The 27,810-nt window shown below is 45.0% G+C and overlaps 2 protein-coding genes across 5 annotated transcripts in view; one reads left to right on the top strand and one right to left on the bottom strand.

The window, feature by feature from the left end:
* The window catches only part of LOC126568633 (coiled-coil-helix-coiled-coil-helix domain-containing protein 7), a 492,112-nt gene that overhangs the window by 290,040 nt on the left and 174,262 nt on the right, over positions 1-27,810 (top strand). The window lies entirely within an intron of this gene.
* The window catches only part of LOC126568053 (cyclic AMP response element-binding protein A), a 394,830-nt gene that overhangs the window by 314,364 nt on the left and 52,656 nt on the right, over positions 1-27,810 (bottom strand). For all 3 annotated transcript variants that reach the window (XM_050224461.1, XM_050224460.1, XM_050224462.1), the window contains exon 2: positions 7,637-7,865. In XM_050224461.1, coding sequence (XP_050080418.1) covers positions 7,637-7,865 — 229 coding nt within the window. The remainder of the gene's footprint in view (positions 1-7,636; positions 7,866-27,810) is intronic.

Raw genomic sequence — 27,810 nt, 5'->3', positions numbered from 1 at the left:
TTTCCACGGCCAACAGTAAACAACGCTATTGCCGTGTGGTAACAATTAAATCAATAAAAAGTATCCATTACTCTTTCCGTGTACGTGTACTCATAAAGGTTGTAGTGATTTTTCCTTTAATAAATTTATTACATTTGTGCAGAAGAAGCAACTAGGTAAGGAAGCAATCAATTTATAAATTTATAAGGCAATTAGTTTGAAAAGCAGGATTTATGCTTGGTAGAAGAGCGATGAATCAGCTCCAAGCAAGAGGAATAGCGAGAACTTTAGATACAAATGGCTAATCTCTCGACTTTGTTTCGTCATAATTCATTCTACAGCAGTGCGCAGAATTCTTGCTTATCTGGCTGACTTCATCTTATTGCGTGTGGAGCTATCAAGCTATCCTCCATCCAGTAGGGGCTATCTTTCAGTCTTAGTTGATCATCATTAAGAGCGATCGTACTCGCCGGTTTCCCGCCACTACTCAGCTGCTCCAGCGTGGTCTGCGTTTGTGTTGTCGTTTGGCGACATTTTTATGCCTTTAATTGGCTGTAAACACGTGCTAAAAGTCCCACCACTAAGCCGGATGCGTGGCCGAGAGAAAGAGGAGAGAAGGAGAGATTGTTCGAAGTGTTTGACACACTGGGATTTGTTTAAGGAAAAGGAAGACAAGTCGCACTAGACACAAATCATAAGTGCGTGAAATAGGGTTTGTTTTCTTTTAACATTAAAGAAGGTTCAATGACATTAATTGGAGGGATGTCGGAGGAGGGAGGGGGGGGGAGGTAGAAGATTGCAGAAGATAAATCAATGAAGCTTTTACAAACATTAAAAAGACCACCAAGAATTGGGCGCTGGAGATACACGCGCACCCCATCATCTCGATTGCTGAATAAGCTCTCAACGATTGATCACGAGCTTCAGACACTCCCTTCTGGAGCCCGCGGTTCCGTGGGTTTTGAGTGTTCGAGTGTGCGTGCGTGTGCTGCTCAAATAGCTACGCGAGACTATGACTCAATCTCGTAATCCCGTCTCGAATAGTTCGTCGTCTGTCAGCACGTTCGTAAGGCCTCGCGGGGCCTCTGAACTGGACTGGTAAGCGACGAACCTCGCGAACAGCACCGAGATCGAGATCAAAACATCTCGGCCCCGAACGAGATCTCTGTGCAAGAGATTGCCGATTGCCGATCGCGGACGATAATGGTGGCGTGCGAAAGGCGGTACGGGGAAGCAACCCCCAAGAAAAGGGAAAAAACGAGAGCACTTGGGTCGCCCTATCCTAGGATCTCGTGGACCCCTCGCGCGTAAAGTGAAATGGATCCGTCCCAAGCTGCAGTTGAAGTGGTGCTCGGTGTGCCATTTATTGCCATGAATGAAATTTCATTCAGCTCAAGAACAGCGTCATGTTTGTGGAGTGAAGAGGATCGAGTGGGGTAAAGCTAAAAGCGACGAAGACAGAAATACACAAACACACACACAAAAAATGGGAAGCAATCGGGGAAGCTGTGCTCGCAGCACAAATAGTGACATCAATGCAATCGCACCAAGATCCGTGAGACATAAACGGATAGAGTGCGGGTCGCATCTAGCTCCACCGACACAAGGGACACACAGAGGAACGCAAAGGAAAAGACCAAGGAGACAAGACAGCTGAGGGTGATTTGAGATGGAAAACCGAATACCTGGGAAGAAAGCGCAGAAATTATGTCAATTGTTTTAGTTCGCTTCCCGTTCGCTCTTGTGAATGGCGTTTAGTTTCGTGTTTACTATTACTTCGGGAGGGGATTCTTTTTATGTTTGCTGCTGCCTCTTGCGTGCCGATAAAAGTATGATGGGCTGGAATGGGTCGTTACTGGGGTAGGAAAACTGGAAAGAGCACAAGAAACGATGGACACGGTGGACAACAAACATTAGTAGAAACATTAGCTCGAACAGAGTCCAGATCTTGGACGAGATGCCTTGCGGGTAAGGAAATCAACGAATGAATGGTAAAATAATAACTATCATATCGCGACAAGAATAGCCAAGGGCGGGTGCTGGATGGGAAAGTTGTAACGTTAAAAGAAAACCTCTTTTTTTAACCGACAGGATAAGCTAATGCATGGGTCAATCCGTTTGAAAGAACAATAAAAGTTACTCAAATGTCTTCATCGGGTGTCATATTTTGTTTGTAAAAATCTTGTTTGCAAGAAGATAACTGTGAGACAATTATTCTTCTGATTGATTCTACCGGGAACTTGATGCTTTCTTTGGAACTTAAATAAAAGGGTAAAATGCATAAAATAAACTAAAGTCAACGTTATGATGCGTTACGTTGCGTTACATTCATACAAGATATTTAAAAAAGCTAACTAAAACTGATCATACAATTTCGTTACTCACTGTGCATGGAGACAGAGATTTGCATTTGAATTAATGCTGAAATTCAAAACATTCAGCAAACAGTTAATAATAAATAAACGTTCCTAAATAAAAAATCAATTTAATCAAACGCGTGAAAATCATAAGCCAAAAGGAAATCATTAAATAACAATCAACGACGTAACAGTAAATCGTCTTCCTTCCACTGCCTATTCAAGCTCGAAAAAAAAACACTAAAAAAGCTGTGCAAAAACATACAAAGAGCAGTAATAAAATCCTCAATAAACCTGTCAAATGAGCATCGTTAAGCATCCCGTCCGGGGCAGAGGAATCTGCATGAAAGTAAAATATCTGCCAAATGAAGCTCAATGCCGCCGCTCACAGAAGCAGAAGATGGCCCCACGTTCGCTCTCAATTATTTGTCTCAGTCTCGTGCTCTTCTTATCAACTTCAACTGATCGGAGGGTTGATCGTATTTCGGGGACTTTTTTGTGGAGGAGCCACTACCCATCAGAGCAGCAGGCAAGTTCCCTTCTCGGGAAACTATAAAGAACAGATCGACACGGTCTTCCAAGGGCTAAAGAGCAACGCACAACAGCAAGTCCGAGCAGACGAAAAATGCTCGAAAACAGTCGAATCAGCTTTAGCGTTCTACTTCATTAACATATTTGCTAAGCCATTAAAACTGTCCGGTTCTTAAGCGACGGTGTGTATGTGTGCCGCGGGTAAAGCAAACAAAATGGAGCGGAATAAAAATGTTTCATATCTCCGCGAAAGCCGACCAGCCGGCGAGCTTTGGCGGATTTTAGGGGGTGTTAAAAAAACAGGGAGGAGGGGTGGTGGAGGTGGTGAGGGGGAGGTAGGTAGGATAAAAAAATCTTTTCTCGTACCGTACCTTGGATTGGATTTTGGGGCAGGGGAGAACAAGTTTTGCTTCCACTTTTCACCGAGCGAAACCCGAAAAGCTTCGCGGTCAGCAGAATTCCAAACACTCATGCATGCCAGCACAAAACCGGGAACAGCGAACAAATTCACCCAAATAAGTTATGCAATCTTGTCGAAAAGTTTTATTGTTTTCACTTTTGAAACCACTGCCAGGTGCCTTTGAGGGAGGTGGAGTGGCGAGGTGGTAAACGGGTTGGCCAAAAAACGCCGAACTACCTTACTTTATCTTCACGACCGCTTTTAAAAAACTGCGAATAAAATAAACTGCAGCTTCGTGTGTCTGTGCACATTCACAGCAAGCAAAACGCGCTTCACGCATCAAAGCAAATTGGTTTCTGATTTTACCCGGGCCTGGGCATTCTTTTAGTTTTATTTGCGTACTTTTTGGTATGTGAAATTGTTCTTTTTTTTCCTGCGTTGGTATATTGGAGTGAAAGAGAGAAATAAATGACAGTTAGTACCGTCGAGTCCGATTATGCGAATTGTGCGCGAAATGACTTTTTTAACCCATTCCCGTTTTGCCAGTTAGTGAGACACTAAGACCAAAATAATGGACAAGTAAGACGAGATGCTAAGGCAGTTCAATGAACCAACGGGAGTGAACGAGTCAAAATTGTTTGAGTGAATTTTTGGACAGAGGATTTTTATAGAAATTTGTAAAAAGCTTTTATTTCGATTCCGATACTAATTAATAGCTAATTGAACTAAAGTATTTTTATGCTTTTTAACGGCTTCCTAGCATCAAAATTGCTACTTCCGGTTTTACTGCATACAACAAACCGAACTCCCGAAAATGCCAACCCTCAATTTAAATTTCTCACGCACCATGACTTAATGCCCCTAACGAGTTTGTCACCACTCATCTCTTTAGCATTTTCCACCCCCATTTTTTATTGCACGGGAGCTCCGATTAAGGTGTCTGTGTCCATGAAAGTTTAAGCGAAATCCGTGGTGGTTAAAGACAAAAAAAACCAATCCTCAAACACATCCAATTTGTCGATAAAACCCCTATAGAATTGAGCGAAGACTAACGCATCGGAAGGAAGAGGAAAAATCCGTTGAAGACGGGTTAAAAAACTCCGGCACTACATTGTAGCGGTATTTAGCCGATTCGGCCCCAATTTGGCCCAAATACACCCGCTGCCTGGTGGTGGTGCTAGGTGGAACGATGAAACGACGCGAAACGAATCACGGAAAACGAACGATCACACACCTGCGTATTTGCGGGATTCATTCCGAGCACGTGTGTTATCTGCAACCGTTCCGCGAGTTTGCGCATTAATTCGGTTCGGTGTTGTACCTTTGCTTTGCTTGATTTTCGAAACTTTAAGATTCATTGATTAATGATCTCGATCCAGATGATGATGATCGTGAAGATGGTGTAAATAGGGAGAGCAACAACTGTTACCACCGCAAGGCACAGTTAATGAAAACTGCGCAAAGCAAATGACATTCAATCGCGAAACCTGGAAGTGATAGTTGTCTATGCAAACAACGGTTCAATTGGTATACCGAAAACAAAAAAACTATTATTTTGTACCTCTCTTATCCTTGAGCTGTACGAACTTCAACTTTCAAATTTGCAATATGTTTCGTTTTTTCTTTGTGTTCATAAACTTCTCCAACCAAGCAAAAATGCACTCAAAGCACAATGCGATTTGTCATTACTTGCTGCATGCGATAACATTTAAGGTTTTTTTTTTGGGGGGTAAGTTTGGCCGCTTGCCCGGTTCGAAAACACATTTATCTCGAACAAGTTTAGCGACTATTATGACATTTAAGACAACTTTCGCACCCCAACAGTTACTGACATTTTGGTAAGTGAAACCGTTAACAAAAAATAACACAAAACGAATTTCGAGAATTGGACACAAACTAGAGCACATGATGATGTTGTTGTGTTGCTTTACTTTCCTCGCCACGATCTAATTGGACGGCAGTTGGAGGGGACAACGAAATTGACAGGATACGGGGTTCAATTTGTCACACCGATCACGTCTGAGCGTACTGGAGGGGACTGACTCCAAAGGCTGCGTTCGCCGAGAAAGTGCGGATTCGGATCAGTGCTACGCACGATCGACGATCATTGCTGTCTTATTTTGCGTTCTTTTTGTGCACCTGGGTTACCTGTGCAAATGACTCAATCTTAGTCATCGACTTCTGGATTTGGAGCTCGCCGGAGTCGCATGTGCCCTTTTCCCCACGACTCGCGATCGATTGCAATCGTAGATAGATTAATGTTTTCCAGGCCTTTTTCTTTGCTGCTTCGCCCCGTTTAGCTGAGTCATCTGGATTCGGCTCGAAGTAACTGTCAAAAAAGGAAAAAAAGCACCAAAAATGGGGACAGCTCCAACCCAAGGACAGTCTCGTGCAATTGACAAGAAAAAAAAAACCTAGACAAAAGTAGGGAACGTTCTCAACACAATGCAAACATCGATCACCTCCACGATCAGTTGTTGATCTCCAGCTGCAGATAGTGCCATACAACTCCACCATTCCGTTTGGCGAATGATTTGTGGAATTCCCCACGCGAGAGCTTTCCATCGTGATGTTTTAGTTCCCAGGAGGATCTCTCCCAGGCACTAAACTCGTCTACGCTTAGTCTTAAGCGCCACTCTTAAATCAGTCGTGATGATGATCGTACGATCGTGTGTAGCTGAACTTCAGAGCCTCCCAATCAATTACACATCGCATTTGGTATTATAGACATCCCGCGAGAGCGCGGACGATCCACGCGAGATTGTTCGAGATCGTGCCCTGGATGACTTACAAGCACCGATGCATGCAGCCACAACATTGTTGCAAGAGGCGAAGGAGATTGGGGTTCCACCACAAACCAATGAGAGCTTCTGTTAGTTGTGATCCATTCAATTGCCTGTGCCTGGGGAACCGGTAACGTGTGGTGATGGACCACCGCCACCGCACATGCAAGAAACGCCGGGAGCTTAATGTCGCTACAAGGCGCAACAACTCGTTCACTCGCTATTAAATAATTGTAATCGCATTCCGTCAAACGATTACTTGATACCATTTAACGGTTTGCTTACAGAAGCGGCGAAGGTAAACCGGGAAGTGATGCTATCTGACCATAAAATGAACACGTAAAAGTTTCATTCACCCATCTCGAACCTGAATAGTCGCTAGATAGTGGCAAATGATTCACATTGAGCTGTTTTCGAGAAGTTGTTATTTCAAATTTGTAGATATACGGTACCCCGGCGACAACAGGTCCTTGAATATCGGTTGAACAAATTTACGTCTTTTGTCTTTTTTATTTGTTCAGGTGAGAACGCTCCCGATTCTTGTAAGGAAGCTTCCAAATTTGTTTTCCATTGTGAAATTATTGTGATAAGTCAATTGAGCTTCAAGGCCCATAGTGCAGCGCACAAATAGAAAGAAACCACAGAGGTCTCCACCAATTCTGCAAAGAAGGATTAGATTACCAACGGCTCTGGAACCTCGTCCAAGGCCCAAAGATCACCCAACGGAAGCAGTCATGAAGTTGGTGGCGTGGTCCAGGGGAATCAAACGCTGGCCCCTTTGCAGCGGCAAATAAACACACACACACGTACACACACACATACATGCAATCGATCTCGCGTGCAACCGCCGAGCAAAACGTGCTGCATGCTGCTTTTTGCTGTCCGCAAGACCCACCACCGAGTACGCATGATCAGGAGGGAAATGTCGTGTTAATCGACTCGATCCGCATAATAAGCGTGCGCGGATCAGTTTGTTCCTCTGTCTTCTCGCCATCGCACCAATCAGTTTGGACAAATGGGCTGACATTTTAGCACCCTAGGAGCTGGGTGCTGTTAAAACTGGATCCTGAACGGGAGGGAGTAGAGTTTGGCACGAGTTTCCAATAAATCCTCCGAAAATGTTACGATGCTCGAATACTATTCGAAGAACAGCGGCATTTTTTTTTTTGCCCACATATACGATCGGCACTTGGGCAAATATTATCTACCATACGCTCGTGGAAGCGCTTACGGCCTATCGGCTTATCTAGAACATTCTGTCGGGTGGTTTCGAGGAGGAAAAAGAAGCATAAGAAAGCACATTGAAGTGGGCTCTGTTCGTTGAGCCTAGCGCTCGATGTACGTCACTGCTTCAAAGCCTTCAACACAGTAGCATCGTTTGTTTGGAAAGATCCAGGAGGTAGCACTGAGGTAGCATTGGACACAGTTCCTGCTACAGCCAATATTGATCCAAGTGCACCAAACACACGTTACGTAAAGTAGCAAACCGTCCCGAGGACAACCATTTAGATTATGTACCTGTTACCCGGAAACTTTGCCCTCGTTACCTTCGGGAGACAAACACACGCCCAAATGCACAAACTTACCATCCATTTTGTTCTGCAGACTGTGGGGCGAATCTGGAATCGTGTCTGGCAGCGAATCACCGTCCGAGTTGAGGCTGTACGAGTGTTCCGTCTTGATCGGCATGCACGTCCCAATGATCGCGTCCGTCATCAGCTTGTCGTTCAGGATGACCGGCGGCAGCTTGGAGTTGGGATCCATCCAGTCCTGGATGTCCGGATAGTTGGACATCTTCAGTGTGTCTTGTAGGTTCTGTGGGAGCAGGAAGAAAACAAAAAAAAAACGGAACAACAACGCGTTAAAAACAACTCAAGTCACATAAATATTGATTGTGGTCGATGTGCTGCACAACAACACACTCTATTTGTTTGCATAATGAGTTAAGTGGGTAAGAGATCGCGACGTTATCCGGAAGCGGTACCAGCGACACACGTTAAAGATGGATGCGCCTCGATGATCTCACGTGCTTGCGCTCGACGTTATACATTATTCATCTGCAAGTGCAGGTGCAGTGTGAACGGTCGATTGAAATAGTGCCGAACGAAAAGAAGGAAAGTAAAACCACCAACAAGGGAAGGCTCACGTGAGCGATGCAGAACCCGTGGACGAGTTCTCAATTTCTCAGCGGTACCATAAACGTCACAATAACCGCTTACATCAGATCGTCGATCAAACGTTCCCTTTTCAGGAAGCCGACCGTGTAGCTTGATCAACTTCCAATTGCCGAGATGATCGATGCAATAAGCTGCCGAATGGTTTACGCTGATCGCTTATATGTCACCCGGCGCCAACTCGAACCAATTTGTCCACTGGTGGAGTTGACATTCCGAACCAAACCTAAAAATCACACATTCCGCACACATGTACCCGGCTGGCTCGAGGTGAATTCGATCGAGAAAACTTAAAACATCAATTAAAGCCTCCATCGAGGGCACGGCTGGCACAATAAATCGATCCCCATTCTGTAAGGGCACAAAGGAATGCCTTTTAAAATAATTATACTCGATTGGAATTCTAGCCGGGACATGTATGACAAATCGACAACTTGTGCTCTATGAAGCAAACTACCAATGTACCATTTTCCAGTTGAAATCAACCTGTACTAAGCGCCCTTCTCCTCGGGAGAAATGTATCTCCAAGATAAGAAACACTTAATTTAAATTTTTATGACTTCAAAAGTGTGAATGATTTCGTTTCGAAAGTAGCGCCTGTCACGTCTGTTTGCGGCTGCACTAGCAGGCGGCAAAACCGATCTGACGTGGGGCTCCGATGATGATGGATTTAAAAACAAAAGAGCCAAGATTAAGTTGTTGAAGTTGCGGCCGCCGCCGCCGCCGGCAGGCTTGGTACGCGTTCATTCCAACACAAGCAATCCGAACCGGTCCAATGCCGCGCTTTCGCATTGCATGAGTAACGGTAACGCGGCTTTTCCCCTTCAGCGTTCCCGGCCACATTCTCAATCACATTCCCAGCGGAACGGGAAGGAATGCTTTCCTCTGTTTCTCCTTTTTTTTGGACTACTCACTTTTTTCCTAAACAGAAAGACCTAAGTCAATTGAAACACGCACCAACGCATTAATGCTCGCCACATTGATGAGGGATTCGCGCGTCGTGTTCTTAGTACACGAAGGAAGCAAATTAACGTCCCTGCCTTCATTAGCATAGATGGGTTTCCAGATTCCACTCCACCTGTTTGATTCCAAATTTTCTCCCACTTGAAATCCCACGACGAACCTCGGGAAAGTGTCAATAAAAGTGGTAAGCTACCGTGCGTGTTGCTTACTCACCAAGCTATCCGTTCTAACTTGTTGAAGAAGTATTTGAGTTTGCTTTTGGCCGACAATCGGTGCAACCTGCTTTCGAAAATGGTAAAACATGTAGCGGACTTATTTTCGTTTTTCTCACACCATTATTTATTTAGAGGTTGAGGCTGAGCTGCTACTACTCATGTGAACCGCCAGCAACCGGCACACTTTTTATGTGATCTAACGCTTCAATTTAATTAATTTTAATAGGTGTTGTTTGGTTGGCTTTTGAACAAAGATAAAACAAACGACTTCGATCATGCAACCGCAAAAACACAAGCGACGAACCCCTTTGTTTTCTTTTGTGAGAATTTCATTCTTTTCACATTGTTTGCTGTGTTACACTTTGAAGCTTAAATACAAATCAACCTTTCTTGTAATTTTATGTGCATCTTCCAGCATCTTCTCCCTTAAGAACAGACGCATCAAGTGCAAGAAAAACGCAATCATTGCTACCTTCACATCACACATCGCCCAAAAGGGACCCACAAGAACAAAACCGTCCGTTTGAAGAAAGGAAAGGTCGTACACATGTGTGTTACCTTCTTTCTTCTCCCCTCTCACCCTTCCTCATGAAACCTCCCTACCTACCCCCTTTTTCACACAGCACGTGCATCCGTGTGCGACGACGCTAAAGCTCTCGGTGCGCGACACTTTGCAGCACACGAAGAAACAGGTAGAACTACTTTCATTTTCCAAACCTGATATCCCTTTTTGTGTGCGCGGGCTCGATCGAGCGCGCTATCACGCGCTGCCCTGGATGGTGCATTTTATCCACCCTTCACCGAAACGGCACCCCGCTCACCGTGCCTCCTTTGGCACACCTAAGATCCTTTCCTTTCACCCGGGGCCCTTTTGCGGTGCGGACAGCAAACACGCAACGCCGGAGCCCTTTTTCTTCATATTGGCCCAGCCTTGTGCAACACATACGCGGCATAATTTGAAGCGTAGATAAGTATGTGTGTGTGTGTGAGAGTGTGATTTTTTTCGTTCCCAATCTCTCCGTATCTTTTTTTTTCACTTTTGCTCTCTTTCTTCACAGCATCCGCGTGTTTGATCCTTCCTTTTGCTGCAGGATACAGAGCAGAGAATAAAACGAATCTAAAGCTCGCCGTGTTGCCCTCACCGCTTTAGAGGGAAGGTTTTGTCCTTTTTCGGTTGGTTCTGTATTCGACCACTGCCACTCCTTTGGGGACATTTCACGTAACTTTCTTCCGTCCGTTAATCACCAAGCGCGGTATGCATTTTCTCACCATCCTTTCGTTTCGACGCTCTTGTTCTTTCGATTTTCTCTCCCCATAGCCACCATACCATACCGGCGTCGGTGCGAATGAAAGAAAAGTGCTATCGACGTAACTGCACTGTACCTGAAATTCGATCGAGTAATCTTTTCTTTTCTTTATCGTAAGTAAAGACCGAAAAAGAGTAATAAAGAAAACGGGGTACGAGCTCGTCCCAACCGAAGGGCGGGAGGGCCGGAAAAAGAAATGCAGTGTGCAGTTAAGCCGAGAAAATACCGAGACCGATTATCGCTTATTATTTTAGTATTTTACGATTATGATTATTAAAAAGGCAGAAAACAATCTTATTAATCGTTGCCGTGCGTGACCGTGGTTCGCCGGGGTTGTAATAATTCGCCCCTTTTTGTCCTGCCGAACCCTCGTACGTGGTCGTACCATTAAGCCCGGGAAGCTTATTTGAATGAGCTTGTTTCAATGGATTCTCGAATTTTTTCGATTTTCTCATCTTTTTTTTTCATGTTGGGCAATATTTTCTCGAAGAATCAAACTATTCATTAGCTGCTCACTGGCAAGCTTATGAAGTGCTTAACAGTATCAATAACGCTTTCGAAAATCGTTAACAACCCGAAAGTTGAATTAAGCTGATTGGATTGGGGTTGATTAAGAAATAATAATTCTTCAGGTGGCACATTTTTGATATTGTCATGAGATAATAGATAGGATTTAGAAATTATTCTAAAATTAAGAATGGGAAAAGAAAATTCTAATAAAAAAGAACTACATTTGTAAAAGAATACGGAAAAAACTTAGTAAATAAGTAACCATGAAAAATAGGTAACAAAGAGCGTGGTTTAAAAACAGAAACAATGAAAAATACTTAAGAAATACACTCCAGCTTAATGCACCAGTCTTCACACAGCAGGACCGGAGTTCAAATCCCATTCGCTCGTAGTGAGGACTGGCTACTCAACTACGTGGTATCAGTAGGTTTAGTAAGCCGTTAGAAGGCCGGCCGACAAAATTAAGAGCACAAATCACCATTTTAATACATAATGTGCAAGTTGAATCGGGAGTTTTTATCCAGTTTTTTCCTCAACAAGAACATATATTTTAACCACTCAATCATGCATTATGAAGTCAAGTAGATATCACCAATTTCAGTTAAACTTTCTACCCGAATTGTCCTCAAATCTGGGATCAATCGGCTCCCACTGATCCCGTATAATTGGAGCTGCGCTATACTAAACTCAACCTTTTACAAATTTCGATTTCGCACCCTTCAAAAATGTAATCTTCGTCCCGAAAAGGTTAAATAGGGGCACGCAGGCATGCAAGAATGCTAACCACCCTCATTGATCTACTCGCTCAATTTGTACCCCTGCCTACCATCACCCTTGACCAACCTGACCACCATAAGAAAAATTCATCTATTTTAGCCATGACGAACGATTGGAACCGTTAAGCAACCGCCGATTCCGTCGATCGTTTGTCGGCGTATGACTTTCACTCCTTGAAGTGTTTCGCTCCACATTGCTCCCTTCCTGGCCCCTCCCGATGCCCTTGTCTACTTGTACGCAAATTCCTAACAAACTGCACATATGCTCTCCTACATCCTTTCGATACACCCAATCGTTGATCGTTCCATTTTACAGCGGGTTGCCGTTGTTGTAGCGTTGAATCAAGCTGGGTGGAGTCATCAGTTTTGGGGAGGGGGCCCACTGTGATCTTGTTTAGCTGTCAAGAATGGTCTCTCGCTTGCTCGGATTCGGTCTCTGACTCCAAAGCGGACGATGATTTTGTCAAAAATCTATTTCGTGTGCCAACACACACATACACAGGACGATGACGAGACTATAGACTCTAGCTATCTCTGCGTGTTCCAGAGCCCAACTGCTACGCAGTGTGGTCCGCATGACGCACCAAATCCTAACGCACACGTTTCACATTTGACCTAAAAACGAACCAGCCACCAGCTCAAAGCCGTTTGGGCGAATTGTAGATTTCGTAGTAACGATTCCGATTGAGCTTTTCGCTCTCTTTCCCTGGTGTGCAAAAATCGTACTACCTCATGTCCGATTGCACAATCCGATCCGGTCAACTGTTTGGCGTTACAACTGGCGTGTTTGAAAAATTATTGACGACCGGTCACAGCTTGGGTGTTTGATTGTGGTTTTTCCCATCCCTATCGCACCAGCTAGCCTGCGCGTGACGCCGTAGGAAATCAATCTGTGTGTGTGTGTGTGTGTTTTTTTTTTTAATTTTTTGGATGGAAACGAAAGGTTTACGCAATATTCAATCAACCAAATTGTAGCCCCGGGGCAAGACCGGTAGCACAGCCTGCGAGAAAAAGAAACAAAAGTCTCACTTTCATCAACACGAGCCAAGCTTTTCCTTGCTTTTCCTGCCATTCCTACTGTCACGGGTGATTTTGTAAAGTTTCATGGTCGTGTAGTAGCCAGCAAGACGAGCGCTCCACCATTCACAACAAACAAAACCCGATGCCACCCAAAAAACAATCCATCTTTGCTCCATTTTGCAAATATTTAACGATGGTGGAGTTATTTTCGTTGCGCTTTTGTGAGGCAAAGTGTGCCTGTGCATTAATGCATGAAGCGCAGCGAATCTTCCCTCTTCTGGCCATGGCCAAAAATAAAGTAAAGCGATCTGCAAAAAGAGCAACAAAAAATGTTTAGACGCATCGTGCCGGGTGGGACAAAACGGGCTCCCAAATAAGGTGCAGTTTTAGGATGCAAAAACAACTAACATTGAAAGTGAAACTCCTTTTTGTGCTTCGTTTCCTGTCATTTGTTAATGCCTTCCCGTGAGTGTGTGTGTGTGTGCCTGCAATTGAGTGTGTTGACATTTGCGTGAAGCGTGGTGCGCCCGGGGTTTTGGCCGGAGGACAAACAAATAATAATAACCGAAAGCTCCATTCGCCAAATGCGGCTTATGTGGAGCGAGCGCAGGTTTCCTGCCAGCGAGGAAAATCCAACACCCCGACACCCCCACCAGCTTCATGCAACAAAGCTGTGAAACATATGCAGAAAAAAAGGAACGTATTTAAATAAATCTTGCCTCTCACCGTTGAGCATCATTTTTCACCCCAAACTCTTTTGCCTTTCGAATGTTGGAAACGAGTTTGCCAATTTTTTGTTTCGGCACTCCGTCAAATGTCAAACCGTTGTCGGGTGTGGATTTGTGTCTATCTTTCACTTACGCTACACTTATAAATGCTCGTTTGCTTCAAATGGACCCTTTAAAATGCGAAAGCAGGCTGCAAAGTACAGGCTGAATCGACAGTAACGAAGCAAAATAATTCCTCCGAAATGCACGATCATCCTCATTATCGGTTTTGCACAAATGCATTTTGAGTAGGAATATTAACTTTCAGTATTCACTCATTTGCAGCCATTCAAATTGGAAAACTGTTCATAAAAATTGTTCAAAATCGAGCAAAGAATTAATTTTTCATTCGATAAATTGATTTTGTGCCGTTAAATTTCGCAAAACTCCTAGGGCGCACGAGAATAAAGGTGACGGTGCATCCCACAATCGCAACGCCAAGTCACCAATAAAAAGCTCGAGGAAGCTCATAAAATACGAATCCCGCTCAAGAGCAAAGCATTCGCTTTGGCACACTGCAAAAATTATTGCCCCAAAATTAAACTGATTAAGATCCCAGCAATGGTTCCACAGCCGGTACGAGACAATATTATTAGGCACAATAAAATAAAGCTTAAAAGTTCAACTCACAAATTTGCCAGCGTTTTCGCTTTGAAGAACGACCCTTGTGCGAACTTTCCGTTCCATAATTTGCATATTATCCCTTCACTGGCACACACATACACAGCGATACACTTCCGCAATACAGGCCTTTTTTTTCGAGCGAACGAGCGATACAACAGGCCCTTCGAACGATCACAATCGCAACAGAGGGCGCCGTCACGGTTAAGGTCCCTTTCCGCCTCCCTTTTCCTTTAAGTTCACTCCCCAGCGGTGAGAAAAGGGTGCAAAAACAGCACAACAGTATCGATCAGTCTCCGGGGGTTCCTCCGAAGCGAAAGATTGATCACACCGCCAGTGGTACAGACGACGAACCCCGAAAAAACCCGTAGCCGTGTATAATTAATCGTGATTGATTTTTCGCGAATAACACGCCTGCCCCTCGCTGCGCGCTCCAGCCTTTACTTTCCTTCCTCTTACTGGTTCCTCTTACTCACATCTTTATTGATTTGCGAACCCTTTCGGGAGGTATTTATTTATTGTTTTCCTGCTCTTTTGCTTTTTGTTAAAGCAATTTTATAATGTCTACCCTTTGCTGATAAGCGTTGGCTTTCTCCTTTCATTTTACCATCGATCAGTTTCCGCTCTTCATACGGTTTTCCCCCAGTGAGGGAAGTAACGAATTCATTTTCATGCTATCGCTCTGATTAGTGGGGTGCGCAATTTCGTTACCGTGTAATTGCCGTACTTCAGTCGTCGCGGTAACTCCAAATTGTGAGTTGCTACAATTAGCAGTTTGAAGCATGAAAGGAATACTTTAGCTATTCGGGTAATATTATCTCGGGATTCAGTAGAGCTACGTTTCGAACGGTTATCTCGAATGCACACAGCCTACACGCGAGCACAATTCCGGACAGCATGCGCCAACTGCGAACGTGCGCTCTTATCGGTCAAGGGTATTGGGATGGCGTTGGCAAGATCAAGACCAACGTGGGGGGATTATTCATCCTTCTCGTGCTCAGTAATCGTCTTCACTCGCATGCTCACACCCTCAAAGAGAGCGGCAAGGTTTAATGTCCGATCTGCCGGATCACCACAACGTGATCACCCTCAATTGTTTGGTTTAGCAAAACAAAAAGCAAATTGCATCATTCACGAGTATGGTTTCTTCGGGGTGAATCTGGAGCTCCATTGTTTGTTCATTCATACATTGTGCCCATGTACGGTTGGTAGTGTCAGGTTCAGTTTTATGAATGAGCTGGAGTAAACTTGTTTGAGGCACTGGAAATTTTGGAAAAACAATTCGTTTCTATCATTTCTTGTGACAAATGATCAAAAAAATTTAAAGGCGTTGGGAACTAAGAACTTCTGTGCAATAAATCGTATGAGTAACAGCGTATGAATCAACGATTATTCAAAGCGTTTTGATTCTTTAATATGCTTTGAATTGTTACTGTACAATTATACATTGAATGCGTGATTTTGCTTCGAATGCTTTATTTACATAACACAAATAAAATGACGCAAACGAGTTAATGCCTTTATCAGAAAACGGACTAGACATATAAAAACTAATCTCCGCACCGTAAGGTTAAGAGCGACGATGACTCACACGTTTACCCCGTGTTGCCTACGTTACTCAACGCTCGCTGTAAAATTGCAAGTGGTTGACAATTGGCCGCTGTTTCTAGCACCACGATACCGTCCCATACACTATGCAGACTCCCGCCTGCCTCATACGATCGACCCCGGTGGAACACCGCAACCATCGACACAGCATTTCTCCATCCGGGTTTTCGAAAGGCGGCCCTGCAGTCTGCAATGCCGGGAGTTTGAACAATCCCAACTCAACGGAGGCTAGGGGTGCATAACGGTGCATTTGTGTGAGGCCCTATTACCCTTTCTCGTCGTGTCGCCCGTTGCACTATTACACACGCGACCGATCGACCCAAGCATTCCGACCGAAGGGGTGTTGAGAAACGTCGCCCCAAGGCTTTAAGGCCCTCGCTTTCCAACGAGCCACGAGCCCCGATCGATCGACAGCATTCTTCGCGCTTGGGACACGCCTCGGGATTAGCAAGGCAATCGCCGTTGTTGATCTTCTGTTGGAGCTGCGCACAGTCCCTACCGTTTTGCGCTTTGGGGTGCATTTCGTACGTTGGTAACCTGTAACATTCCGGCCACCGAAAGGTAAGAAGAATGTGCGGAATTCGAGACCTCCGACCAGCGCAAATCAAGGGCGCATTACCCGTCAAAGAGAGTGAACCAGTTACGTGGAGGGATTAAACAGAAGCCAGCACAAGATATCACTGCGCGCCTGATCAACCTTCATCATTTTTGTTCTTTTCTTTTACCTAGACATCGGGAGTTCTCGTGCCAACTACCACTGGGAATATCGGGTGAAGAAACTCCCGAGCCACACCCGTCCTTGACATCGATCCGCGCAAATCGATGGCAATGAACTTCCGTGCGATTACTCACCACGGCTGAGCTAATGCTTGGTTCGCGCGCGCCTCGCTGTTCACAAACTTATGCTAAATAGATGAGTAAGCATCAGCACCGTCCATACTCCAAACCTACCCATACTGCTTGTATGACACGATTTTGGACACTCCATTGACAGTGGAACTATCGAAAACAAATGAAACCTACCTAATGGGGAACCACACCATCAACCACACCAGAGGATCTTAAGGTATGTTTGTTCCCATTTGTAGAATCTACGCCGCAAATAAATAGATTCGCAGCCAGGTCCTCCGCAGCCAGGGTTGGCTTATCGATTACCAATCCCGGTTAGCGTTGGGAAAGTAGGTCAACCGGTAGTCCCAGCAGCGGCAGCAAATACCTTCCCAAAAAACATTCGCAACAATTGCAAGTGTCAGTGGATGAGTAATACCAACCGGAATTCTACTACGCCGTAGCGCCGCCACTTGTGACAAATTGATGCACACGCAAAATGGGCCACAATCCGAGAGTTGGCGTGCGAGACACAGTTCCCTACCAGTCAGATTGTGCCGATGATTGCATCTACTCCGGTGGATTATTATGAATGAACTGGTCAAGTGTAGCGCACGCTCGGCGTCCTGACAACGCACAGCTTTAATCCGTCAAATTTGCGTCGCACACAGCTCGGTGTCAATGGCCCCAAACTGGAACCGGCCGGAACGCTTACTCATCGGCGTGCGTGAAATTCTACCGTGGCACTGTCTCATGGGTAGGGTTGTCACTTTAATTTATGCCGCTTTGTGATGCGAATAATATCCGAGAGAGTGAGATCCGATGACAACTGGACAGATGCGTCTTAGATTGGCGGTACACACCTTGGGGGCACTGCACTTGGGCACTGCAGATGCCGGTCACGATGATGCCCGTACGGCCGAGTACCTTAAAAAGCTGTGTTTCAAAGTGCTCCGTAATTCTTGGCGCGGATCGTCTGTCAGCGCAGTGAGCCGCCGTCAGTGGGGGGATTTTTTTGAGGCTACTTTTAGCACCATCAGAAAGATGGAAGGATGGACGGACAGTGGCGAAGAATTTCACAAAAGGTTCTCATATCGAGCCAGACAGGGAGTGGAGATCCCGGCTGGAAGAACGCTTTGTAGGAATGTTACGAAACCTAAAGAATGCCTCCCGTGTGTCCAGAGGTGTGCTCTGACGTGTTTGTGCGATTCTTTGAATACTCATATTTGCCCTTACGCCGTCCAGCGCACTCTTCCCTTCTGCCCAAAGAGTTCCCTAGGGGGTGGGGGGGATTATCCGAAAAGTGGGGTGTGAGGGTGTGCCAAACTTGAGAAGCGAAATGAGTAAGAAAAGGCGCGTAATAACGCTTCACCGTTCGAGCGCGCGCGTGTGATGTGTTTTGCTTTTCGCTTACTTTTTGTCGGGACGATGTCAGAACGAAATTGCGAGGTGAACGTTCTGAGTGTGGCAAGCAAGATGTCCACAATTACGCCCCACCTCACCTACGGTAATCTTTGCTACCGCCCCACTTCCCTTTCACTCTTTGGAGTTGGAGTCAATCTAAACGGGTGAGTTGAACGCTTCCCAGCTTTACTCGGACACACTAGGTAGCGTGTGGTCATTTCTTAGTCTTCCTACCTCGCTCTATCCTTCTCCCTTTGAAATGGCCATCAGTATTTATGAGTTTGGTGGACAAAAGCAGCAATCAATTTAAATAAAAGTAAATTTTTATTCAAATTCTGCACAGGGTGGTAGGACTCGATTGGGGAAGGAATTTATTTACTGTACGTGAGGGAATGATGAAAGTAGAAAAGAATTTCGCCAAGAAAGAGTTCGAAGTTTTTACACGCTACTTGGAGGTTTTTGGAAAATATGGGAGTTATTTGAATAAAACACACTAATGACCAAATAAAATTGTCAAGTTTTTTAATGATACTAACTCAAGAAATGAAGAATTCGTTATGCCAAATAAATTTATACAACGATCGAGCGGTCCCGCGGTGGTAAGGCGACAGTGGCGCCAGTCTTCACAAGGCTGGACTGGGGTTCAATTCCCATCCGGACCATTCCCTCGTAGTTTGACTATGCAACTATGTGGTAGCAGCAAGTCTAGTAAGCCATTCAATGGCCAGCGTAGCCTAGTAGGTCGTTAAGCCAAGAAGACAAGGATCAACAAAAAGCCTCCAATATTTTATTCTTACGACCAAGAATAAGCTAAAACGTTGTCCAACATCTCTACAGTAGAGATCCCATCTTAGTCACGCATCTAAGGCACAGTTCCACTCGCCTTTTCTTAGTGTGCCGTAAAGTCTAGTTGTCTACGCAACAGTATAACCTCACTTATCAAGCACGGTCATCCATTAATCTCCGGGACAAACCTTGCCACCGCTTTTCTCCTTCACCTCACATCTGGTGGAATGTTTTGTTCTTTCCCGCCTTTTTTTTAACGCATTTTATGTTTTAATGCTCCTTTCATAAGCCGGTTGATGCGATATTATCGATACGTGAGACTCGCGAGTGTTCGGCTCTGTTCATTCGAATAACGGCATCTCTCTTTTGTCAATTTCGACACCGAGATCTCTGCGTCTTATACCACCAGCATACCATACACACACACACACACGCACGCATCATCTTGTATGCCAAAGTTCTGCGGGAGTGGCCGGACCGGTTGAAAAAAAAAAACCCAACCGTCCTCTAGCTGTCTTTCCTTTCGGAAACATGTTTCGGTGGCCAACGCCTCGGGATGACGACGACGCCTTTCCAGCTTCCAAAAAATCCCTGTAGTCCAGGCCCCAGTGTGACCAAAACAAAAGGCAAACAACCTTTTTACCGTGTGCGCCGGCGAAGAAAAAACGGGATTGACCCGCGAGAACTGGACTCTTGCTCCGGGCAGCAAGAGATAAGCTTTTCGGAGGGCATGGAGAAGGGGCCGGGAGAAGGACACACAAAACACACAACAAAACATACACGCATTTCAATCATGTGACGGTCTACAACCCTCCGGACCCGGACCCTAAATTCCTCTTGTCGCACCACATTCAAAAACAGGTTGTAATCTTCCCAGTTTTCCTCAATTGAGCTTCTACGCAGGACGCAATACGATACGCACGCAGGCAAAACCGCGCAAAAGTCCACTTTCACATACGGTGGTCCTGAGTTCAATACACGGCATGTGTGTGCGTATGTGTGTGGAAACCAGTGCACTGGTTTTGGGAACAACTCAGTTAATGATAAGCTGTCAAAGCAGACAAAATCATGCTATAACCAACCCGATCCCGATCCTGGGATCCCGATCCTCAGCCTCTTTACTTGTCCAATAATGTTCGCGGCAAGCAAAAAAAAAGGCAATTTTTAACGAAGAAAAACGAACTCCACGACAATAATTCATCACGCACTTTTTCGAGCGCTGGGCTCTTGGATTGCGGTCTCTAAAAATGATGAGAATTGTGTTGTGCACGTGACGCAGAAAACGCAAAACCTGCATGATCTTGGCATGCCCGGAGGGCCAAGAATGTCTTACTCGTGAAATGTATCTCTTTTTGGGTAAATTGTAGATAATTTGCTTTCTCCAGCACAGCAACCCCCTAAAACTGGTAGATAAGGCATGGAGTGCTCCAATTCCAGAATGTTTGCACATAATGATAGTGATCTTTCGCTCAAATAAAAAGCTTTTAATGTATGCTGCATTTAGATAAGCTTGAAAGCGTTAAGAAATCCTACCCAAGTTTAGTGGCAAGTATATCTGACACTTTCGATAAAAAAAAACACGAATCAAATCCCTCTGGAGAGCATCAACATTGTGTTGTTCCCCAAAGGTCCCAAAGTCCTGCAGAACACAGATATGCAACCAGTGAAAGATGCATTCGATACGACTGGAGTTTGATGGTGATGGATTCTTTCAACTATTGCAACTCGTGCGTATGTTTCCGCAAGGTTGCACGTGTTTGCTGAACTTCCGACTTCGTCCGAACTTCGAGCTGCGGTCTGCACTCAGGACTCCACCAGACCGTAAACGTGTTCTGTTGGCAGCTCAGTCCGGCATCGTCTTATCAATGTACATACGTGCACATGCCCTCTAAAGGAAAACTCTTCCCGCAATTCCCGGCCGATGTGGAGTGACTCTTAGTCGAGCGTGCGCATCATGTGCCCTCCGCTTGGGAAGACGCAATTCCTCACCTCGGTAAACCCTTCCTAGAAAAGGCAAACACTTGCCTCACAATCGCAATCGAAGCATGAAATGCTGCAGACTTACACACACACATACAAGATCTTTTCCACGCCGCCGGGGAGATGTGTTTCGCACATGTGGTCACTAGCGTTCAAAGGCGATTTGTTTGTAGACTCTACGTGAATCAAGCGAACAGGGAGGAAGAATCAGAAGAACATAAGCACAATATCGACGTTTAATAACGCGGATCGCGATCTACCTTTCTATCCAATACCGGTAGCCGAATGGTTTGAAACATAGCTTCAATATCGCGACCGACCCTAACTGAAACCTTACTCTGTTTTTTATTTAAACCAAGGGTAGTTGAACCTGTACAGTCCGGGCGAGTCAGCAGAGGAAAGCGGGCAGGTACAAGCCACTCTGAGGTTGTGTAATTTGCGTTATCAGTCATGGGGAAAAACAGGTTTTCCGCTTGCACGCTCGAAGCAACTCCTAAAACATAATAATAATCAGTCGTGCACCCGGTCTCAAAAAGCTTCTCTGCTAGTTTTTGTTACTAGTTTGTGAGGATTTTTTATCAAATATGAACCCTCAGTTGGAGATACAAAGTCGCACAAAGTGTTCTAGGTTATATCACTTTAAAGCCCTGTACGTTGTGATACTTGGGCAGCGATCTCTAGTGAACAGTGAAGCAGAACAAGTGAAAGAGTGACTGTGCAATTAGCACACCTCGTCGGATGAATTATGAATAGTGCATAGATATGTCCAAGAGTTGCTGGATGTGACAACTATGTCTCACGACATTGTACAGTTAGAACGTCACGCTTCAAGAACTCCACAAACCACACACGATCGAGAGTGTTCCAAGATGTGATGTGGTGATCGTGTTGTTCTATTTGTTGGACATTGCACCTCCAAAAAAATATTCACCGGACAGGAGTATTATTCTGCAAAACCATTACGACACAGCCGACAACGTAATCGAACCGCGTATGTAGGTCACCGATCGTTAGTCACTGCAGGGGAGTTGCCGCCCATCGCCATTCCCACCAGCCGGAACTGGTTGTTAGGTGGAGATTTTGCACAGTGCAAAAGGAAAGACGTAAAGCTAGACCCTAGCCAGCAAATCCCTGACATGATAGAGCCATCAGAGATCGATCGAATTGCAATTGCGACTCGAGCCTGATGAACAACAAGGCGAGGTCTTCAAAACGAGGCGTGCAATTTTCGACCCCATCCGTGTGGTTTGGTTCAATGCGCGGTTGAAGTTGCTACTTAATTTACAGTCGATCGTTGCCGAATTAGACCCAGAAAATCAGACCTCCAAACGGTAGCTGCAGTGAACTGGGGGGGGAGAACTTTACAAGAAGAAAAAAAAATCACTTAAAATCTGACATCAAGCACACGCGTCCGGCCGAGCCGTTGTCATCCGCAGCTTAGTGCTCCACCATAAATCAACAAACGTTCCCCTTTTTGTGGTGGATTTTCGCAAAGGTTTATGCGACACACTGCACTGCAAAAAAAAAAAACCTTCATCCTCCAAACTCGCACACAAACACTGTTCCAAGTATACGGTGGCCCGGTTCTCGTTAGCGAAGCCTTACAACGTCTGTAAAACCCCGCAGAAAACCCCTCGAAGGAGAAATGTGCGTTATGCAACACGCACTCTAAGAAAAAGCACACGTGAAAATCGCGCAGTTTGTGGTTCCGTTGATTTATGGCAGCAATATTACGCTGATATTCTTACAATGATGTGTGCAAGTTATATTGCAGCTGTAAAAAAAGCTCAATTCTTAAGAATTATTAGTATCAGTTAAGAGAAATGCCAAAAAACCACACCACAGCAATGTGTTTTGGTGGTCGAATGCCGTTACAGAGATTCTATCATCGTCCGCGTCCGCGTCCGCGTGACACATATCGGTTACGTCATCGAGACTTTTGATGTCTTTTTCATGTGCCCGTTTTTCGGGTTTCAAAGTTTTCCTGTGCTGTGTATGATCATTTACTCGCCGGCGAAAGAATGCATCCAGCGGGCCGTATGTTTTCGGTTCGGGTGGATGTTTATTTGTTTGATTTGCGTACTTGCTTGCAGCGCTTCCACATGCTTGGAAGCTTCATGCCGTGAACAGTTTCGATGCATCCGTAGAAGTTCTCACAAAAAAAAGCGATAGAAACAAACTGCGGCAAACTGCGATCGATCGCGAGTTATAATTTGCGAACGAGCGAGAACGTTTTGGGTTGGACTCGCGCTTTTGTAGGGCATCCGTGCCCTATGTAATTACACTTCGACGAATAACCTCTCTCTACAGCACACCGCTAGAATGATGATGATGATGATGATGACAGGACGGAGAGTCCAACCACCAAATGGGATCAATCACGCCAGCAGCATCACAGACCTTTGCAGCTGCGACCTACATATGGTAGATCGAGCTTCATGACTCGGTCTCTCTAAATCCAACCGCAAACATAAACCCACGCCAGCAAGAGTGCTCTTACTCGCCCGATGACTCACCGCACTACTCTACTCCACAGTACAAAGGGGTTTCATCGAGTTGAAGTTTCATTCATCGATTCCGGATGCGAAGAAATTTGATTCGTCCGGCGCCTTCGCTTCACGCCATTCATGACGCTTACTGCGTGCATGCATCCGTGGGTGTTAAAGGCAGGGTTTACCGATTGGCGTCTTGGGAAATTAAACCATTTCGCGGGAAATTCGATCACCGGGTTAAAAATGAAGCGAAAAACTGCCCATCCGATTCCCAATGGTTAAACGACGTTGAGTCAATGGGAATGAATGAAGGGAAGTTGTCTGTGGTTCTTCTTCTTCTTCTTCTTCATCTGCGTCTGCCTTTCGTACTTTGACTGTCGCATTACAATTTACTGATCTCTTTTTTGTCCTGGTAACAGCAACGACATATTTGCTACAAAGAACGAGTGCAGCAGCCAGAACCAAAGCACCAGTTTATCTGCACCAAGTTTCGGTACTACGGTATTTAAGACACTTTGTTATGCAGTTTGTTACAGTAATTAAGACAGCCTGTATTATCCGAGGGCGAAATCTAGGTTAAGGTTCTTCCAATGTGGAAAATGCCAAATAATCTGAAATTGTGACATTTAAATGATAAATTCAAAGCTCTCTCTATTGCTTCAGCTTAATGAATTAGAATCATTAGCAAAGCAACTTTGTCTAAGCTGTAACAACCACCATTTCCGAAACCCATTACACTGAGGTAGCTGTTGTTTTGTGGGCTTAAATTTCTTCCTTTGCTTCATTTCTTCGTCTCGTTTTTGGAAGCGAAACATTACTTCTTTTCGGATCATTCATCTTCAGAGCACGCGTCCGTTATCGCGTGTTGTGTGAAGAAACAAGATGAGAAAGATAGCTTAGCAAATGAGTAGAATAGCGTCCTCAGCTTAAGTTAAAAACAGATGTTCAAATTTCTATTTTCTGTCCAAGCAATTCTGTAGCTTTTCTTGCTTGTCTCGTTAACTTCTCAAATCGCATCTTTCTAATCACCCATAACGGGCGATATGGGCCTAACGATTTCAGTGAGAAGCAAAATGCAAATTAGAGAGTCAAAAACACCCCTTCATCGGAGTAGTTAACGAAGCTGAAAACTCCCTGCGTTTGATAAACCATGAGGTCAAAACCCATTTCACACAAAGCGAGCTATCAGTGACATTTGACGAACTACGCTGCGTGCGGAAAGGAAATGTGACATTAATCCTCCAGTTCAGAAGAAATCTGGCAAACCTGGACCGGATGTATCTGGTTTGATTACCAACGAAAAAAAAAAAGAGAAGCACAAACCAAGTCTGTTTGATTGATGGTTCCGTTTCGGAACGGACAGTCGGCTTTCGGTGGGCCCAGTTAAGCAGCAACAATACTTCCAAAACGCGAACACACAGACACAAATCGCAATTCGCAAATCTCGATTCGCGAAATTGATGGGACAGACTAGCTGTCGACATGAGCGGCCAATGAGCCCACCGCGTATGTTGTTACGTTTTGTGCCTCTGATTCCCACCAGTTCCACCTCACTCAGGCTCTCTGTGCTTCTGCAGAAGCATAAAATTATCCTCCGAAAAACAAAAAGAAACGAGCAAACAAAAAAGCTTCTTGCTGTGGAATTGAGAATTAACCTCATTCCAGAGGCGAATCGTTGCTATTTTTACCCACTACCTCCACACGATCGCTTGCCATCGCTTTATCTGTATCTCTGCTTTGACTCTATTTCTAATGCTTCGCGTTTTCATCTCCTTTCGTGACGATGTTTCCGAAAAAAAAAAATGTGAACGCCACCACCAAACTTGAACGGTTGCATTGCTAGGGTGGAGAGCATCGATGATGAGAAGAAAAAGAAGGACGTACTGCTTTAATTGAATTAGGGGAAAACCCGTGCATCAAACCACCAACGTCCGCCAACAGTTTTTGCGATCACCAAACGTCAAATGGCCGAAACGATCGTAAATCTCCACGAGCGTTGCTCGATGCAAAGTACTAAGCCTCTCAACCTCTCCCCAACAATCGCGCTTAATTAAATCAACACGAACCAATCTCTGCAACCTGCAATCAATACCCGCAAACCGATCGAACTGCTGCGATCGATTGGAAGATTATTACAATGTTATGGCTCGAAACATCGCCGGAGGTTTCTGTTGCGTTTGCGATATCCGTACCCTTCACTGCAAGGTTCACCCCGGTGTCGGCCCCCATGCCATCATCCCTAGAACGGTAACACAAACGATCCGCAGACAGGATGGCTGCACATAGCAGCACCAGCGGCCCAGGGTTTTGGGTGCTCCCGGCAACAAACATTACCACACTTCACTTTTGCTAGGGCCACACTCACGCGGTCACGATTCGCAATGGAGAGTGGTGCGACCTTCTAATTCAATACCGATGCCGATACCGGAGTCTCTGGAGAGGTACCAGCAGAAGCTGCAGGATCCAGGATCCATAACGGGAGAAGGGAGCATCGGGAGGGTGGCCAGGTGGTTGCTATGATGAATGGTGGTGGTCTAAACTCTTTGCTTTAAGAGAGTTTGGAGAAGAGTCTGGGGTCGTTCCGATTGACTCCGATCCATCGATCGAACAAGGGCAAAGATCGTGCCTTTCTCCCACAAGTGGTGGAAAGAAAATATTGCAAAGCTTTGGACCTCGTCTTCAGTGCGGAAAGAGCAAAGTTTGAGAAAGTGTGGCAAAAATGCCCTTAAAAGTGATTTTTAAAGAATTCTTGTAAGAGTTGATAACAAACAAATTTGAATAGAAAAATATGAATCTTAGTGATAGGATAAAAAAGAAAATATTTTATTATAATTCAAGGGATTGTACTTGTACTGTACTTCAAGAAATTGAGAAAATAGCATCTTCTTTGTGCACGTTAGATCACCCACCCCGTAATAGAGGTCTTGCGACCTTTGGGCCACCGGGGAAGGCTCTGAATTCGTGCAAATGTGCCAATTGCATATACCCTAACGTGACCTCCAGCAAGACACACACACACTCGCTGCTCTGCTGACGAGAACCGGCGGACAAGTGTATTAATTTGCCCACCGCACTACCATCTCCTAAAGGATATCCAATCGACCTATACATTTTACCAATCGTGAAGCATTCCCTTCCCCTTTCAATTCCTGAGCTTCCTGTCGCTCTACAACCAGCTCGATCTCGAATTGGAGTCCTACGCAGGATCCGGGTGCAGTGGTTCCGTTCCGCAAACTTTCACCAAAATCCTCGGCGAAGCAGTCCAAGGGAGAGATATGGCTGGCATCAATGGCCGATCAGAAGTTGATCGAGCCGCCCGGGCGTGTTTGATCTGCGAAAGTGATCGAATTTGTCATGGGTCGGATGGAGTGGGGTAGGGTGGACATGTAGCTTGCCATCTCCCCCATCATGCCTCCCTACCCTTGCCCCTGTGCAGGCTCTACCTGACGATGGCGTAAAATGGAAGATAATGACCGGCCTCAGTTTAAGAGCGTGCGTCGCGTAATTTATACCACCACCGTCGGCAGGCATAGGAGTCCTGTGAGAAAATAACGCAGTGAAAGAAAACGCAACAGCAGCAGCAATATACACACACACACACACCCGCAAAAAAGGAAAGAAACACACCACGCCCAAACGTGTTGCAGTACATAACAGTGGTGGACCTCGGTGAGGCGCGTACCGCCAAGCATTATACCGACCGATCAAGATCTGTTGCACATCTCAAAACTCCCAAAGGGCCGAAACCGAGGCTGACTGTTTTGCCCGCACGAAATTTACTGTGAAATGTGCTTTCCTTTCCTTTCGCGCTTTGGATTTGTTTTTTTTCCTCTTATTTTCAACTCTTGTTGCTCTCTTCGGTTGTTGCTTCTGTCACGTTTGTCTTATTTGTTTCTGACCGCACACTTCTCCTGGGTGCGTAATGTTTTGTTGGTTTTATGTTTGATGTTTTTTTTTTCTGTTTTACTCGCTTTATTTTCCATTTTTGACATTTTTTTGTTTGCCGGTTGTTATTTCGACGAGTTTATCGCGTTCGCAAAAGGGGTGTTTAAAGGAAATTTAAAACACGTTTAAAACATGCCTTAAATTAGGAATTTTAACTCGATTTAAGCTGAACGGCGCGACGTGCCCCATTTTCGAGGTTTCTTTTGCTTCTTTTTCCATAAATTGGGTTGTGCCTGGTGACCTATGACTTATTAAATTCAATTAAGGTGAAAAAACACTTACAAGAAGTCTGTATCGCTAAACGACTCAGGCAAATAAGCTGACGGGCGGTTTTAATATGTAACAATTGCCGCGAAAGACAAGA

The sequence above is a fragment of the Anopheles maculipalpis genome, chromosome 2RL (assembly GCF_943734695.1).
Source record: "Anopheles maculipalpis chromosome 2RL, idAnoMacuDA_375_x, whole genome shotgun sequence".
Lineage (NCBI taxonomy): Eukaryota > Metazoa > Arthropoda > Insecta > Diptera > Culicidae > Anopheles > Anopheles maculipalpis.
This window is presented reverse-complemented; position numbering and strand designations above follow the sequence as displayed.